The following is a 19,644-nucleotide window of genomic DNA, read 5'->3' as shown; positions in this document are numbered from 1 at the left end:
CAAAATTGTCCGTATTTTGCAGTTTCTTGGAGTTTATCATCGCAATTCAAGTTCGGGTCCGCCAATTTATGTCAGAATCCTCCTATTTCACGTTCCTAACCACCACGCCGCCGTTCACCGCCGCCACCACCTATCACCGCCTCTGATTCCGGCCACCCTCCACAATGTCAGCCAAACGATTCCGTTCGTCCCGCCCCGCCGCCGCTAGCTCATCCTACTCCGCTGCACTCTCCAAACGGTTCGTCTCTCATGAAGCCCAAGAGAGGTACGAAAATGCTAGACTCAATCGCAATCCTATTGCTGAGCGTGGTTTATCTTTGGAGTGTAATGATTTTGTCGCTTTGGAGATTAATAAGAGAAAATGGAATGTCTTTTGCAAAGTGCCCGAACCCGCCATTGTTCCGGTGGTTCGGGAATTTTATGCTAATGCCCCTGCTCGAGATGACTCTAAAGTTTTTGTTCGAGGAAAACTTGTGTCGTTTGATGCTGAGACTTTGAATAGGTTGTTTGATACTCCTGCTACGGATGATAGTCAATTTAGGAATTTTAAGGCGAATCCGGACTATAATTTACTTTTGAGAGAGATGTGTTATGCGGGTGCACAGTGGCACGATCCTCTCCGGTTCACTCATTTTCCAGAGCGGTTTCTGAAACTTGAGCCGGCTTTGTGGTATGCTTTCATAGCCCGACAACTTTTACCAGTGCTCCACACAGTTGACGTCCAGGCAGATAGGGCGATCCTTGTGTATGCCATCACGAAGCGGTGGCCGATTGATGTGGGCACTCTTGTCCACGATTCCATTCTTTATTCGATGCGGACTCCGTCTGTGGGCCTCTATTTCCCTCACACCATTACCGCCCTTTGTCGTCAGGCAGGTGTGCAGATCAGTCCCGATGAGGAGTGGCTCCCGCCTTTCAAGACCGTGGATGAGAAGCTTGCCACTTCCAAGCAAGCGAAGCGCAATTTGGAATTTTATAGCGTTCAGCATCATGTTGGGAGCTCCTCTAGCATTCGTCCACCGCCTCAGCCCACTCCTCCTCGCCGCACCTCTCAGGACATGGCCGTTGAGAGCTCCGCTTTTGACCACTATGTAATGGATTATTTTCAAGCCACTTCCACTCATCTCCATAATGTGAAAGACATTATGCGCAGCATGGCGACGCAGTTGGGACTTGATACATCTGGCTTTCAAGCGGCACCTCATTATCCGCCTCCATTCCCGTTCCAGTCTGACATGCCGGCCCAGTTTGTTCCGGGTGCACCCCAGGATCCCTCTATTCCAGAAGAAGAAGAAGACTAGTCACCAGTGGAGTATTTTCGTTTCACTTTTTGTTGCATATCATTTGTTTTTGTTGTTTTATTTTGTTGTACTCTGAAGCATTGAGGGCAATGCTTTAGATAAGTATGGGGGTGTTTAGTGTTTAGTTATCGTGTTTTGTTTTCATTCTGTTGCATATTATTAAGTTTAGTTTTTATGTTTTGTTCGTAATCATGCATATCATGTTGTTGTTGTTTGTATTGTCGGTGCGAGTTCAATGAAATATGTTAGTGGAAAATAACTATAGTATTTGTAAATCGAAAAATTATTTCCAAATATAATGAAGACATTATCATTAAATTTAAAAATTCAAATAAAATATGATTGAATTCAAAACTATAGATAGAGATAATATAATATTCAAAAAAATATAATATTATGATTTGAGTGATATACTATTTAGTTAAAAAAATTTAAAATATAGATAAATATACGATATAGTTTTATAATTGTTTTTCATTATCATACTTATAATTCTTCCTGTTTATTCATTAATATAATTATTTTGAAAATAAATATATATTCCGTATGTATATATGTATATGATTACTATAAGGAATAACAAAATTGAGAACACAATTTTTTAATAAATATGTATATATACATATATGTATGTTATGTAAGTATATATATATATACATATATGTAGAGTCACTACAAGAATCGATTTTAGTGGAGCATTCATTGATAAAAATTTGTTTACAATGCATTTTCATTACATAAATTATGAACAATAATAATTACAACAACAACATCAACAACAACAACGGTTAGATATTAATAACCACAGTGTACTAACCGCGGTACATCAAACCATAACTGATGGGAGGATTTGTTCATCACAAAACACATATGGAGTACTTTTACTGTATATAAAAGTACACATAGCTAATGTTTTTTGTCACAATGACATTCTCTAAACTACCAACAACTGAAACCAAGTCAACGGGTAGATGATACATACAAAGCTACAATAACAGTTAAGGCCTTCTGCTTGTCATCCAGCGAATGACGGAGAAACGCAACTTCATGGTCCCGTAACTGAAATAATAAATTAGCCACATAATTAGATCTCTATCAAGTTATCCCATCTTTTACTTTAATATAACATAAATGCAAATTCCGATAACTACTCGATTCTTAATTAAGCCAATCTCGCTCGATTGTTGATTGTCATAATTTACATATAAAAACATTATGTTAAACAATCAACAAACTAAGATATCAAAGTTATTAACTTTGTTAATGGAATAAAGTCATGAAAAGTTACCTACTCATGGCTGAGTCTCATCATCATCGTATTCATTGTCTTCATTCGTAATGAGTGGGTCTACGTGAAATGATGAAGTACGTCTTTGTGATGATATTACAGGGGTTGAAGCAATGTCCCTTGGTGTATATCTACTTGCCGGTGATCCCCTTGCTGCTGGTGAACCTCGACTCGCATCCCTGCTCCCTTGTGAGGACCTGCCGGTATGTGCGGAGTTGACACGATAGGCATGTGATAGTCCTCGACCGTGAGAAGACTGGCCACTGCTTGATGACGACCGATCACGGTAAAGGCGAAAAGACTCCTCCAGTGTAGCCAAACGTGTACTCAATGTCTCACACTCTTTCGTTGCTTGAAGGGCCTTTTCTGATGTTGTAATTGCACTCTCTTCTGCTTCATTTGCCCTTCGTGTAGCTGTTTGTGCCCTCTCATCTGCTTCATTTGCCCTTCGTTCAGCTGTTTGTGCCCTCTCGTCTGCCTCGTTTGATATCTGTGTAGCTGTTCGTGCCTCATCACGTAGAGCATCAATATATTGGCTTGCGCCAGCTAAGCCTCTCCGACGTGGAGCCATAGCCGTTGGAAACAGCGTATTAGCTACCGTCGACAATCCGTACATCCTACCTTTTACCGGACCACCGATGATGGTCTTAAAATGTTCATTAATAACTTGACTAGTAGGCTCTCCAATTACAGTCCCATCTGCCAGTTGAGTGCTTGCCGCTTCCATAAACACTTCCATTTGTTCCTGTAAACAATACATAATATGACTTATGTTATGTTTGAAACATGTATAAATCTCGAACGCTCGTCGACGAAGGTGCCATTTGATGTCTTATGCGTGTGCAAAAATAACTCCCACGCATTTGGCTCTTTCTTCGTTTTCTTACGCTACAATAAGAACATAAGCCGAAAATTACTTGGTATATACCTAGTACATGTTGTTAAAAATATTTTGCAACCCAATTTTGATTATTTCTAGATTCAAATTAAAGTATAGTACACATAATATTTCGACTAGAGACAGAATACAAAACCAGATCGACGACATGCATCGCATATGACTTAGAGCCGCCACTGTGTTTCGTCTGGCCTGTCCCTGGGCCTGCTGGCTCTGAGTGCTTATTCGCTTTGTTCTTAGCGGCCTTATCCTTCCAAGACTGAGTGTCCCACTCCCCCTTCCACCTAGCCCATTGTTCTTCAGTAACTGTATCCGGATGCTTATTCTTCGATCTCCAATTGTGGATAGTCTGACGGTAAAGTTCTTTTGTGTTAATGTACCATACCCTTTTCACATGGTCGTCGGTCGCTGCTTCCCATCTGTACTTCTTCTAAACAATATTTATGATATCATCCGTTAGTTGATGATTAATTACAATACCGGGCATTGTAATTTAAAATAAAAACTACTGCACATACCACAAATTCATCCCAATACCATTGGCGTTGGGCAGTGGTGACGTATTTCCAGGATAATCCTTCCTCGCATGTTTGTATGGAGAATAAAGATGTTATGTAAGATGAAACCTTGTGATTCTCTGGAGCAAACCTTTAAAATAATAATTATAAAACTAAGAAAAACAACTTAATATTCTTATACATTAACTAGTAATGTTAGTTATAATTGAAACCGTACTTTTCATACTCCAACCATATGAATTCCCTTGGATCTTGTTCATTCTCGTCGTCTGAATAAGTTGCCATGTTTGAATACTATCTACAAATTTATGTAAATTTTGGGTTAATGAACCAAGGTAAAATTTAAATTACTCATTACTACTATCACAAGGATTACAATGTGATAAACCAAATATTTATTTTTTGAAGCCATCCATAGCACTCTAATATCCAAAAATTATTCTCAATTACCCAATAACTTTAATTACATGAAAGTCGGCACCGATGACCGAGAAAAATAATCATTTACGTATTAGAAACTTCAATTTATCAATAAACACACAAAGAAGAACCAACTCGCTGAAACAATATATTTTTCAATAAACACATTACAGACTATATAAAATACAAATCTCTGAACAAGATGAAAGTACAGAAGCTCGAAACAAAGAAAATACCGAAAATAGCTAAGAAAAATGCAACCAACAAGAACAAGCCACAGAAATCGCGAACAGGGACGAAAGCTGTAGGCCTAGATACCAAGATATTTTGTATTACATTGAATCAAGTACAAGATCTTACCTTTTCTAACTTCAATCGGTTGATTTCCGGTAACAAGGGGCTGCAAATTTTGGCATTGATAGGCGGTTAGGGTTAGGGATGGGAGAAATGGGGATCGCGCGGCTTTGGGTAGGGGAGGGTAGAATAATTGTGTGTATATATATATATATATATATATATATATATATATATATATTGATATGTATATATCTCCTAATTATTTGACCAAAAATATTTTTTTTATATGGAGCAGCTGTCATAACCATACAAATTGAGATTAAAATACAGAATTTTTGTAAAGAAAATAATTGATTTCTTGGGCCAAAACCAACACATCCCGCTAATTGGAATGTACATATTAATATCCTATTAATTTGAATTAATATAATTATGTTGAAAGCAAAGGTGATTACTATCCGAAAAATCATGGGAGTTGGTTCACAAACACATATATACAGTAATTTATTAATATAATTATTTTAAAACTAAATATGATTACTATAAGGAACATCAAATTTGTGAAAAAAATACATAAATTTTAGTTTATACTAATAAAATGATATAAACTGTGAAGCATTCAGTAACAAAATTTGTTCACAGTTTAATACATGAATTTTCATTAATGATTAAAAGTAATAATAATAATAATAATGAAATGATCGTAACAATAAATCGTGACAATATTTACATAAAAACTTTTATATAATAATAATAATAATAATAATAATAATAATAATAATAATACAATAATAATGGTTAAAATTTACTAAGAGTAATGAAAAATATTAGTACTAATAATAATATATAATCAAAACAATAAGTTCGATAATAACGACAAATGTAATATATTATTTTAAAAAATTACAACTAATAATGATAAATTTAAAACAACAAATTATATTTATTATTAACATAAAAACTTGCCAGGAATTTTTGACAACATGATTACTCAATCACTTTCAACGTCGAAGTGTTCATCACTGCTTTCCTGTACATATTCGGCTCCGCTGTCTGTGCTTACCCTGTCAATTTCATCGTCAAAGTCAACGGTGGCATCAACAAGGTTTTCTGAGTTCAACAGAAATTGAGTTTCGACTTCATGAACTTGACTTTCATTATTTTGAAATGCACTTGTGGCGTCATTCCATATGTTATCGCCAGCGACAATGTCTGCGATATAAGCTCTCTGTCTCAAACCGCTTACGTAAAGCCAAGCACAAGGGGTCCTCCTCGAAGTTGGGTACTGCAAGAACACGACCTGTGAAGCTTGGGTAGCGAAGACGAAGGGTTCATTTGTGGGAAGATGTCGTGTCCGGTTCACCTCAACAATTTTGTACTTACCGTGCACGCGCGTACCTAGCCTAGGATGTGGATTGTACCAACAACATTTAAATATTGTTGTTTGCTTCAAAGGAAGACCAGAGTATTCCACCTCGATGATCTCTTCAATGAAGCCATAGTATTCGCTTTCAACACCGTCACTTGAATGACCACGAACTTGAACACCTGAATTATCTGTGGCTTTAAACGTCGTGTCGTGAACAGTGTAGAATTTAAAACCGTTAATACAATAACCTCTATAAGTATTAACTTTCCGCATCGGACCCAGCGCAATTTGTTTAATCAATTCTGCGATGAATTCCCCTTGTCTATCGGAATCCTACGATGAGCATACAATATTATCATTACCAACTCGAAGGTGATAAGAATATTAAATGTGAAATCGTAAATTAAATATAATCTTACTCTGATGTAAGATTTGAACCAACCGAAGAAGTTTGCTTGTATGTTCGAGTCTAAATCTTGATGACTTATCCCAGGAATCTCTGCACGCATTTGCTCCTCGTAAATTCTAAGCAAATATGAAAATGTTGTCAGAATGAAATACCAAAAAAATGTATGCCTATCAGTAAGATTGAAATCATGAACATATAACATTGCATACCTCATGTAGGACTTCAGTTCAACACAGTTCAACAAAACATATGTCGCCACAACATGATATTCCTCGTTTGACAGCCATCTAGGTTTTCTTCCACCGATATGTCTACCACGAACCGTAAATATTTTGACAGCCATCTAGGTTTTCTTCCACCGATATGTCTACCACGAACCGTAAATATTGAAAAAAGCTCTGACCCAATCTCGTTCATTAAGTTTTGTTGTTGGCGTCTAGTCTTTCATTGTCTTGTTTGTATCGAGTCACCAAAGTAATGCTCGCAAAATATGGACGCCTCACTGACCAAATAAGCATTACATATGGATCCCTCCACGCGTGCCTTATTACGAACCGTGCTCTTCAACCTTCGCAAAAATCTTTCGACAGGATACATCCATCTAAATTGTACTGGACCAGCAATCCGAGCTTCATAGGGCAGATGGACACATAGGTGTTCCATACAGTCGAAGAAACTTGGTGGAAAAATCTTCTCCAACTTACAAAGAATTACAGGTATCTGCTCATGCAATCGCATGATGTCACTCTGTTTAAGATTACGAGCGGTTAGGTCCGCGAAAAAAAGACTTAACTCAGTCAATGCCTCCCAGACCTCCCTGGGTAACAACTCCTTGAATGCAACGGGTATTAGTCGTTGCATGAATACGTGACAGTCGTGGCTTTTCATACCGAACATCCGCAATTTGTTCATGTCCACGCACCTGGACATGTTCGAGGCATAACCGTCCGAGAAACGGACATCCTTGAGCCATCTGCAAAGAACCTCCCTCGCACTACGCTCCAAACTGTAGCTGGCCTTGGGATGTCTACCTGTAGACACGTTTGGATGTAACTCAGGTCTGATGCGCATTTCAACCAGATCCGCCCTTGATTTTGCATTGTCTTTTGTACGTCCGAGGATATTCATGATTGTGTTGAAAACATTGTCAAAAACATTCTTCTCGATGTGCATCACATCCAAATTGTGTCTGATCAAATTCGTACGCCAATACGGTAACTCCCATAAAATACTGCGTCTTCTCCAACCACATTTTGCTAGCTGACATATCTCTCTGTTTCTGCTCTCTGAGTCGACATCATACGCAGGTAGAAAACCATAATTATCCAGCTCACTAAGCAACTCATCTCCTGTTTTGGTGGGAGGAGCTGGATACAAAACACGTCGCCCTCGTATAAACATGTTCTTCTTTCGCCGTAATTGGTGATCAATGGGCAAAAACTTCCTGTGGTTGTCGAACCACGACGTCTTACCACTATGCACAAGGGTGAACGCTTCCGAATCAGACATGCAATGAGGGCATGCTTGTTTCCCGGCTGTGCTCCAACCGGAAAGCATCGCATAAGCTGGGAAATCACTTATGGTCCACAACAATGATGCTCTCAATGTGAAGTTAGTCTGTGAGTGTATGTCGTATGTGGCAACACCATCGTACCAAAGTTGTTGAAGCTCGGCAATCAATGGTTGCAAAAAAACATCAAGCTTATCCTTCGGGTTACTCGGTCCAGGTGCAATCACAGAAAGAAACATAACCTCGTCTTTCATACACATCCAGGGTGGCAGATTGTACGGGGTTAAAATGACGGGCCAGGATGAGTATTGATGTCCCGTTTGGCCAAATGGTTGGAACCCATCAGTCGAAAGTCCTAACCTGACATTCCGGATTTCTGCTGCGAACCACGGATGTGTTTCGTCGAAATGACGCCATGCCAGAGAATCAGATGGGTGTGTCATGGTCTCCGGGTCAGAATGGTGGTCGTGATGCCATCGCATATGTGAAGCAGTAGCGGTGGATGCATATAACCGCTGGAGACGAGGAGTGATAGGAAAATAGTACATTATCTTGTACGGAGTTTGTTTATTAGGAGTCTGACTTCCACGTCGACGAGACGGTTTGTATCGAGGATGTTCACATATCTTGCATTCGGTTAAGTCTGAATCTGTACCCCAGTAAATCATGCAATTGTTGCTACAGACATCGATTTTCTCGACTGGGAGACCTAGATCTTTGATGAGCTTCTTCGTCCAATAAAAACTTGGTGGCATGTGGTTATTAGCTGGACATAACTCTGACATTAGCTGGCACATGTCGTCGAAGTTTCTTTCAGACATGTTGTGTTCATGTTTCATTTTCAATAACCTTGCAAGGACAGACAACAAAGAGTGACCGTGTGGATTACCGTCCCAGATCTCTTTCTCTGCTGATTTTATGAGGTCATATAGTCCTTTGACGTAGTTGTTGGGGGTTTCTACGGGTTCGATGTTGGGGTCTACATATTGCGACGGACCTTCTTCCTGATATTCTGTAGAAAACTCGTGTCCAAGATTTTGATTTGCGAGCAAATATTCTTGATCATGACTAAGAAAAATGTGATCCACGTGTATGTTTTCGGATTCCCAACTTCTGTTCTGAGACCGTGAAGACGACGGAACATCTGGATTGGTATTTGGAAAATTTGGACGAATATACTCTTCTCCGTGAAGATGCCAATTGTAATAGTTCGGTACAAAACCATATCGACTTAAGTGCGCCTTCACTATGTTGTCGTCCAAGAATACTTTATTCTGACACTTTTTGTGGTTGCAAGGACAACGTACTTTACCCGCTGATAAACATTCAACATGACTAAGAGCAAAGACCATGAATTCCTCTACACCGTTAATAAACTCATCATTCATATAACCATTTTGCAGTCTACGATACATCCATCCTCTGTCCGTGTGATTCATATTTTCCGACCATAATCAAAGGAAGGAGATATTCTTTAATGCTTATAACAATCATATTTATAATTATATATATATATATATGTATTCATTAATCGTTACCATGCATTATAATATATATATTATCCTAGTCTTATTTATATAGTTGTATTTTTTTACAAATAGCTTGTTTTATAAATTATACAAGATTAATTATAGCTTTGATAAAATTTTATATATCATGCCAAACATAATTTTTTTAAAATTTATATACTATCTATTTTATATTACATTAAATATCATTTGAAAATTGTATGTTAAAATATATATATAATGTTCGTAAATTTAATTTGGGTTTGCCATATATATATATATATATATATATATATATATATATATATATAATCAACATGAAATCATTAATGTAACTAATTCACTAAATAATTAAATAAAAAAATCCAAATTCATCATGAATTAAATCTACAAAAATAAAAGCTGAATATTTTTAAGTACGTACTTACAATTCACCGGATTTATAAAAGCTGAAATTATACTTACAGCTAGTCTTATTTCATAGTTGAATTTTTTACAAATATTCTTGTTTTATAAATCAAACAAATTTTTTTATTAAAAAAAAATTCAATCATCTAAATCCATTAAAAATAAGCTAAATAATGGTATATATAGTTACGTTGTTTCAAATTAAGGAGAAACATATATATATATAGATATATACTTCGTGAAATCATTAGATAATTAAATCAAAGAAAAATACAAATTCATCAATAATTAAATCTAGAAAAATAAAAGCTGAATTTTATATACTTACTTCACAGATCACGGACAATGGCTTCCGATCCAAAATTGGGTTCGACGGAACAATTTTTTTTTTTTAAAAAAAAATAGGTATTGGAAGAATTCACCAAATACGAGGATTTCGGATCTACTCCCCGATCTAAATTTTGATTGAGAATAAAGAAATTACTGACGGTCAAAAGTAGTGAAATTTGGAAGAAATAAAATGAAGTAATCGAAGAAGACGTATGTTTGGATCGAGAAAGATAGAGGTTGCAGATATAATTGCTATTTTAACCACGGTTTTTAAAAAACCGTTGTTAAATAGCCACGGTTTTGAAAACACCGTGGCTAAAAATAGCCACGGTTTTTAAACCGTGGTTAAATCCAAACCGTGGGTATAAATTAACCACGCTTTTAAAAACCGTGGTTAGGATAAAAACCGTGGCTAAATTAACCACGGTTTTAAAACCGTTGCTATTTTAGCCACGAGTTATTAAAAACCGTTGCTATAATAGCCACGGTTTTAAAACCGTGGTTACATAACCACTGTTTTATTAAAACCGTGGCTATTTTGCCACGGAATGTATGAACCGTGGCTATTTAGCCACGGTATTTATAAAATCGTGGCTAAACTTAACCACGGTTTTAAAAAAACTGTGGCTAAATAGCTAATTTTTTTGTAGTGAAAAATATAGAACATATGTAATCAAGTTGTTTTTCATTTTAATTTTAAGAACCAGAATACCAAACTGAGTAATCTCTACTAAAATGTTGGTTTTGTTTCTCATATTTGTGACTTAGTTCATTTAAAGTGGCATCATAATTTACTAAACAAATTTAATCATCATACTTCTACTGGCACATATTGTCGTACTAGTTATCGATTGTCTGATTAAGGTTCCCAATCCAAGTGAAGTCGAATTTTAAAAAATAAATCCAAGTTGAATTCGAAGCCAATTATGATATAAGTTTCCTTAATAAGGAGAACTAACAAAAAGTTGGTGGTCAAATTAAGAATATTCGAATACATAACAAGTTCGGTAAAATTATTAAATTGATTCTCAACAGATTGAAAACAAAATCACCAACTATTGGCATCAATCAAATGTCAAGAGAGCTATAAGGAATGGGGAGAGACTTATATTAATTATTCCCGAGAGATTTATAAAGATAATCCGATAACACGTTGAGGTGATATCTAGGAAAGTAAAACATATATATAATCTCACTGTCAACACCCCATCGTCGCTGCGCAATAAATCTGACTATGTTAATCTTATATGTTGTCATCAAAACATATGTATCTTGTACATATAAGCTAAGAAAATACAAGATATCATACTTACCTGCAGACAACAATTTTGTCTGCCCTTTCCTTGAAAGCTAAGGCCTGGAATGTATGGTTGAGTTCATTAAAAGTACAAAATCAATTATAAAATATTGTTAATAAAAATATGACTAACTGCTATATTAGTGATGCAATTGGGCGGGGCGGGGCGGGGCGGGAACGGGTATTCCTTCCCCATACGACACAATCACAAAGAGATATAATGCTTAATGCACAGGTAGAACGAAAGCATTACAAACACAAATTATATATATAAAGGCTATTTATTTGCCGGTCATTGAGGGAGTTATGCATTTTTTCATCTTTTGTTCATATAAAGTGATATTGCACAACCTGCTGCTATATTTGACATCATATAAACATGAGTCAATTTCACGTGTTTTTATTGCATGATTTTTATGTGTTTTGTATTCGTTTCGTGTCATTTTGTTTGTTTTAATCTAATTTTGTTTGCATTTAATGTTTTTCCTTGCATTTTTTTCACTCCTCTCGAGTGGTGGTTAATTTGGCATGAAAACAAGCAATATTACATATTTTGGGCAAAAAATCAGAGTGCACTCGGGCTGCCAAATTCTACCGCCCGAGCGCGACGTTGAAAAAAACAAACAGTGAGTCAGATAGTGGTGCGCCCAAACGGTAATTTATTACCGCTCGAGCGCGTCCTCGAGAAGAAAAAGAATTCAGAGGCAAAGGACCCAGCGCCCAAGCTGCCAAATTCTACCGCTCGCGCGCTCTCACAAAGCTGAAAATTTATATTTGCGGGAGTTTTACATGGAAAGAACTCTTGGGCACTATAAATAGGAAAAATTCTGACGTTTTAAGGGTTCCACACATCAGAAACGCAAGGGAGGAGGCGACCATCCAAGGAGAAGAACGAAAAGAGGGAGAAAACTTGAAGAACTCAAGAACCGCAAACACTAGTTTTCTCTTTTATTTTTCTTATATTTGTTGGGATTTAGGGGATCCTACCCCCAAAACTATGTTTTGATTTCTTCTTGAAGATTGGATTTGGTTTTTAAGCATTCTTGATTATATTATTGCGTTTATTGAAACTAGAAAATTGCACGTGCAACGCATGTGACACATTATAATAACTTTATTAATTGTTTGCTTAGCTTTTTTAATTAAGTGTTATATATTTTACTATCAATTTCAAACTTTGGTTATAATGATTTGATCTCTAATTAGTTATTGAAGTGAGAACATTATGTCTTTAATTTTTTCTCTTTACGATCGATTTGTGGTATCTAATCGATGCTTTTATGTTTTACACCTTGGATTTAATTTATTTTTTTAATTAATGACTTTAAAACAATAACATATGTTATATATTTGTCGAGAAATGTAAAAAAAATACATTGATTTTTTATAAACCGTAAGACTGAGCGTTTGCATTTTATTAAAAGATATATATAGTTGATATATAATTGTGCAATTCAAATATTTTAATATGTGTAACAGTTCAAACACTACATTTTGATTGTTTTACATAGCAAAGAGATAATTATTGTACCCAATAATTTCTTTCCCAATAATTATGCTTGCAATCAATGTGAATCGAAGTCATGACCTTCACTTTGATACATATTGTATGGCCGAATGCTTATTGCATTTTCAATAATTATAATCATTGGTAACAATACTAATCCAATATTTTAAACTATGTTGTATCTCAAACATCATGTTTCGATTGTTCTTCTTAGTATGAATAGTTATTGCACTTCAACAAAAGTAATATCTGTTAAATAATAATTTTACTTCTATTGATTTGTAAGTTAAAACAGTAATTTATTTGAAAGTTAAAACAATAATTTATTTGAAAGAAAATAATTTTTTTAGTTCCTTTAACACATCACATTTTACTTTTTAGTCAATTGATTTGTCAAATTTAAGTTTTAATACACTAACTTTTAATTTTGACTATTTTTAATCCAAATGTTGACGTGACATCTAATAAGTCAAAATTTTTTTAAGTTGCATCATTATTATAACGCCCATGTCAATATTTTTCGATGCAAAATAAAGCATTTTCCCGTGTCACCACAACAATTAGGTATAAATAGATTAAAATTTAGTATAAAAAAATAATTTTTGAAAACTTAGTGACCAAAACCTAAAATTTAAGAAGTTAGTGAAAAATAATAATAATTTTTTAATTTAAAAGTTTTAGTTGAAGATAAAATTTGATCTTCTATGAATAAAGTGTATATAAATCATATATATTTTTTACGTCTGATAAAACATGATGTCTATATGACTTGCTTTGATTTTCAAGTTTTTTGCTCATGCATAATACATTCACAAGTTTGTGTATATTTTCTAGCGTATTGAATAACTTTGTTTCGTTAGCTTTGAAAATCAAATTTAATATACATTGAATAATATTTAGCATATAAAATAATTAATGTCCTAACAAAAATACAATATAAAATAAATTTTTTTAACATAAACTCTTATGTTAAAGTATTAACAAATTTATGCCAAAAAATTAATTTAGTCGTACAATTATTTATTTAATTAATGATAAACATAATTGTTTCATAATTTTGTCATAATCTTATTTTAAAATTAAAAATATTAATATGTAAATGTCTCTTTTTTTTACCTTTTTCTGAAAAATCATATACATATAATATGCAATAATCAAGGTAAACTTTTTTTATTTCTTCAAATCTTGTAATATTTTTTTTCAGTGAACTATCATAGTTAGATTACATAGTCATCACCATTAGTTTTATAATATTAGTCCTACAATCTAGAATACCAAAATTTTAGTTAGATTACTAAATTCAAAAAAAAAATAAACGAATTAAAACAAATTGATTGGATAAAATATGAGAATATCTTTCATTTATATGTGAAATATAGTCTCAATTATTTATGATATGATTTACTTGTCTTGAACCAGATGACTAAATTAATGATTCTATTCATTTTTTTCGCGAAACTATAATGACCGAAATATTATGTTAAAAAGTTTAGAAGACTAAAACATAGCGATGATGATAAAGGTTGAAAGTAAGTTTTAAAATTAATATATATTTTTTAGATTAAAATAGCTTCCAATTAATAAAACTTTAACTTTAGAACATGAATGAAATATAAATAATTAATTCACATAAATAAATAAATAGACATAAATTAAATACTCATTTAAAAAGCTACAAAATGGCATAAAATAACCTTGAAAATGACAAAAAGTTAGTCATTAAATGAAATAAAATAAATACAAAACTGTAAATTCATAACTAAATAACCACTTTTATATAAATAAATATTATATTATAATGTAGTTCAAACATCAACAAGAAAGTTGGTTATAATTATATATTTTTTAATTTGGACAAAAAAATATCAGTGTTGATTACACTTTTAGTTCAACACTAAAATATTTTTAATCCCAAAATTTTTTAAAGGATTACATAGTTAGTTATCACCATTATTTTTGTAGTCCCCTTTCTTTAAAAAATGGAATTCCAAATATTTTTGTTAGCTTACCAAATGCAAAAAATAAACTAATTGATTGAATAAAAGAGGGTAATACATTTTTAATACAAGTGAAATAAAATCTCGATTTATGATATGATTTTATTTATTTTTAACAAGTCGATAAAAGTTAATAACTCGATTGAAATTTTTGTTTTCTAAAAGTTTAATACTAAATTATGTTAAAAATTTAAAAGACTAAAAACATAGCAATGAAGATAAAACTTGAAAGTAAGGTAAAAAAATTAATAAATTTTTTAGATTTATAGACAAATTAAAAATATTGCTTTCTATTGATAAAATTTTCTTTTCGAACATGAATTAAATATTAGAGATTAATTTTATCTACAATAAATACATAGATATATACAAATTAAATACTCATTGAACAAAACTATACAATGAATAAAAAACTTCATAAACCTTAAAAATGACAAAACTAATTATTAAATTCATAAATAAAGTGCTACTTTTACCTTCGATTCGATAAAAAGTATAAATGTTGTTGATTACACTTTTAGTTTATCACTGAAATATTTTTGGTCCTTAAAGTTTTCTAAGATATTACTTAGTTAGACATCATTGTTAATTTTATAGTTATTCTTCCTAAAAACAGGAATACAAGAAATTTTAGTTAAATTACCAAATTCCAAAAAAATAAACGAATTGATTGAATAAAGTATGAGATACTTTTCCTATATAAGTAGAATACAATATCGATTTATGATTATGATATGATTCTACTTGTTTTGAATTAGATGATTAAAATTAATGATTTGATTTAATTTATTATTTGTTTAAAAGTTTAATAATCAAAATATTATGTTAGAAGAATGAAGACTAAAAGCATAGCGTTGAAGATAAATGTTGAAAATAATTTCACAAAATAAATAAATTTCTTTGATGTAGAGAAAAAAAAATTTAATATAGTTTTCAATTAATAAAACTTTAATTTTAGGACATAGTTTTTAGGACATGAATTAGAATAAATAAATAGTGACATGCAAATTAAATACGCATTGAATAAATTTATAGAATGACCTCAAAAACCTCAAAAAGATTTCGAAATGACAAAAAAATAACTATTAAATGAATTAAAATGATGATAAAAATGTAAATTAACAACTAAACTTTAATTTTAGGACATGAATTAAATATTAACAATTAATTTTACCTAGAATAAATAAATAGTGACAAATTAAATATGCATTGAATAAATCTATAGAATGACATAAAAAAACCTCAAAAAGTTTTGGAAATAACAAAAAATTAATCATTAAATGAATTGTAATGAGGATAAAAATGTAAATTCACAACTAAAGTGACACTTATATATAAATAATAGATAGATTAAAATGATGATAAAAATGTAAATTAACAACTAAACTTTAATTTTAGGACATGAATTAAATATTAACAATCAATTTTACCTAGAATAAATAAATAGTGACAAATTAAATATGCATTGAATAAATATATAGAATGGCATAAAAAACCTCAAAAAGTCTTGGAAATAACAAAAAATTAATCATTAAATGAATTGTAATCAGGATAAAATAACAAAAAATTAATCATATTAATTTTATCTACAATAATACATAGATATATACAAATTAAATACTCATTGAACAAAACTATATAATGAATAAAAAACTTCAAAAACCTTAAAAATGACAAAACTAATTATTAAATCCATAAATAAAGTGCTACTTTTACCTTCGATTCGATAAAAAGTATAAATTTTGTTGATTACAATTTTAGTTTATCACTGAAATATTTTTGGTCCTTAAAGTTTTCTAAGATATTACTTAGTTAGGCATCATTGTTAATTTTATAGTTATTCTTCCTAAAAACAGGAATACAAGAAATTTTAGTTAAATTACCAAATTTCAAAAAAATAAACGAATTGATTGAATAAGGTATAAGATACGTTTCCTATATAAGTAGAATACAATATCGATTTATGATTATGATATGATTCTACTTCTTTTGAATCAGATGATTAAAATTAATGATTTGATTTAATTTGTTATTTGTTTAAAAGTTTAATAATCAAAATATTATGTTAGAAAAATGAAGACTAAAAGCATAGCGTTGAAGATAAATTTTGAAAATAATTTCACAAAATAAATAAATTTCTTTGATGTAAAGAAAAAAAAATTATTATAGCTTTCAATTAATAAAACTTTAATTTTAGGACATAGTTTTTAGGACATGAATTAGAATAAATAAATAGTGACATGCAAATTAAATACGCATTGAATAAATTTATAGAATGACCTCAAAAACCTCAAAAAGTTTTGGAAATGACAAAAAATTAATTATTAAATGAATTAAAATGATGATAAAAATGTAAATTAACAACTAAACTTTAATTTTAGGACATGAATTAAATATTAACAATTAATTTTATCTAAAATAAATAAATAGTGACAAATTAAATATGCATTGAATAAATCTATAGAATAACATAAAAAACCTCAAAAAGTCTTGAAAATAACAAAAAATTAATCATTAAATGAATTGTAATGAGGATAAAAATGTAAATTCACAACTAAAATGACACTTTTATAGATATAATAGATTTTGGAGATTGATCAACTTCTTGTTTATTTTATGTGTTATAATTGATACCGAGAAGAGATTTTATGACATGATAGGGTAATATAATCCATGGATCTACAACTTGCATAGAGATATGAGGTTGGATACATGTTGATAGTCATAGTCCACCAGGTTGAAAGCTAAAGGATTCCACAAATCGTTAATGCAATTGCAGTTGTTAAATAACACAAGGAGACTTGGTTATTACAATTCGTTAATTAGATTAATATAGCTCGAGATAGTATATTGATAGATTAGGAAATTCCGTCAAAAGCATGACTTTAGAATTAAAATTCAATCATTAGAGAAGAAAATGGGTAGGTGAACCGAGATCCTAACAATCGTTTATTTATTTTTTGAACTTAATTTATTTATTTATCTTTTGTTTAATCTTTTTATTCTAGATTATTGATCTATTTTCTCTGTCGTTTTAATTAACTAAAGAATCATACTTGAGGTAATTTTTTCATAAATCAATCTCTGTGGGACAATACTCGTACTCTGTACACTATATTATTACTTGACTCGTGCACTTGAGATTTATTCGAGCTTTTGATAGATATTTGAGTTGATTTTTCGTGGTAGTATTTGCTCGATCATGTCACAATGTGCCCACTAAAATTATACAAAAGAAGGAATTGTGTCGTGCAAACATGGTCAATAAACTCACAATTCATGTGAATTTAATTCTGAAATGGATTTATATAAACATTGAGATGTCTACTTGTCACGTTCATCTAATGTTTGAACACAATCCCAATTAGTATTGTCCAAAACCCAAACCTAAAATGGTTAGATGTCTCATTGATTGATGATCATAATATCGTAAAACCATATTCGCCACATTGTCTTACCTTGATTGTGTTGTCATTGCCCTGTAAAAACATCATATCCATTGGTGGATGTCACCGAATCATTTTAACATCTTTTGCATCAGTCAGCAACAATGACAGATTTTCGATTTGAATAGAATCCTCAGGTATTTTACATATCCAGGTTTTTTTCGGCATCACACAAGTCACAAACAACACACCAGATGCATTTCAGTAGACATTTGAAAGAAGTATGAGACGATGATGGATATCGATAATCCATTTAAAATCATAATAAAAACGTCAATAATACGAGCACTTAGAACATTTCATGCTGATATCTAAACTCCTGAAGTTTAGAGCCGAGCTCGAGCAGCTCATCGAACTAATGCTAAAATAAAGTACATCAATTTTTTAAAACATTACAATATTCAATCATTATATACGTAATAATATAATTTCAGATCCACGATAAAAATCATTATATACGTAATAATATAATTTCAGATCCACGATAAAAATCAGGTGCCAATAACTCAAACATATATGTTCATTTAATCGAATCATACTCCCAATCAGTTGTATCGTATCAATAGTTGATGATGCTAATAAGTTGCTTGTAACATAACAAAAGCATTGTTGCACAGTTGATATTGTCATTAACTCTTGTTGAATATATAAGCATATTAACACCATAAAATATATATAATTAAATCACACAATTTTCGTATTCTTCGCAATGTCACCACAAAAAAATCAGAAGTTCGTCATTAAACACTATGATGAAGATATATTTTCCCTACACTGAAGTCATTCTCAATCACGGAATCTTAAGATTAGATGTCATCATCAAAAATTTATAACGAATACACACACGCGAAATGAAATTTACCTTGCAGTTGAATCTTGTGGTCTCATGATTATCTTCCCATATTCAAATAGTTTTGTCCAATCCACATGAAGCGATCATGGCAGGTACGCTGCCGACTCCAGTCGCAGGATCCCACGCGATTCACTGAACATTATCAGTATGCCCTCGGAGAATTTTAGTGTTCACCAGTCGTATAGACTTATCCTTAAAATTCATTGTGAAAAGCTTAGAAATGAGAATTGATTAAGAAGAAGTAAAATAATCCAAATCAATCAGAGAGATTCATAATGAAGCTGAAGA

The 19,644-nt window shown here is 32.1% G+C and overlaps 2 protein-coding genes across 4 annotated transcripts; both read right to left on the bottom strand.

The window, feature by feature from the left end:
- Positions 1–2,073: 2,073 nt before the first annotated feature.
- On the bottom strand, positions 2,074–4,914 carry LOC140865578 (uncharacterized). Of its 3 annotated transcripts, none has more exons than XM_073270258.1 (6): positions 4,786–4,914; positions 4,223–4,303; positions 4,006–4,135; positions 3,624–3,917; positions 2,590–3,334; positions 2,074–2,360 (listed from the first exon to the last, which is right to left on the bottom strand). In XM_073270258.1, exons 2-5 carry the CDS (start codon positions 4,288–4,290, stop codon positions 2,594–2,596), a joined length of 1,233 nt encoding a protein of 410 aa, XP_073126359.1. In that variant the 5' UTR covers positions 4,291–4,303; positions 4,786–4,914; the 3' UTR covers positions 2,074–2,360; positions 2,590–2,593. The 3 variants fall into 3 exon arrangements, with proteins under 3 accessions (XP_073126359.1, XP_073126360.1, XP_073126361.1); XM_073270259.1 differs by having other exon boundaries at positions 2,594–3,334; XM_073270260.1 differs by having other exon boundaries at positions 3,624–3,914.
- Positions 4,915–6,944: 2,030 nt separating this feature from the next.
- On the bottom strand, positions 6,945–9,449 carry LOC140862094 (uncharacterized). The gene has a single exon (XM_073265098.1). The coding sequence runs from the start codon at positions 9,447–9,449 to the stop codon at positions 6,945–6,947; it is 2,505 nt and encodes an 834-aa protein (XP_073121199.1).
- Positions 9,450–19,644: the final 10,195 nt, after the last annotated feature.

The sequence above is a fragment of the Henckelia pumila genome, chromosome 4, assembly GCF_033568475.1.
Source record: "Henckelia pumila isolate YLH828 chromosome 4, ASM3356847v2, whole genome shotgun sequence".
Classification (NCBI taxonomy): domain Eukaryota; kingdom Viridiplantae; phylum Streptophyta; class Magnoliopsida; order Lamiales; family Gesneriaceae; genus Henckelia; species Henckelia pumila.
This window is presented reverse-complemented; position numbering and strand designations above follow the sequence as displayed.

Excerpts from the sequence above, each read along its gene's own strand:
- LOC140862094 (XM_073265098.1), bottom strand. The coding sequence starts at position 9,449 with ATGAATCACACGGACAGAGGATGGATGTATCGTAGACTGCAAAATGGT.
- LOC140865578 (XM_073270258.1), bottom strand. The coding sequence starts at position 4,290 with ATGGCAACTTATTCAGACGACGAGAATGAACAAGATCCAAGGGAATTC. Across the intron at positions 3,918-4,005 it reads GGTATTGGGATGAATTTGTG|AAGAAGTACAGATGGGAAGC; the intron begins GTATGTGCAGTA and ends AATATTGTTTAG. Across the intron at positions 3,335-3,623 it reads CGATGCATGTCGTCGATCTG|GAACAAATGGAAGTGTTTAT; the intron begins GTTTTGTATTCT and ends TATTGTTTACAG.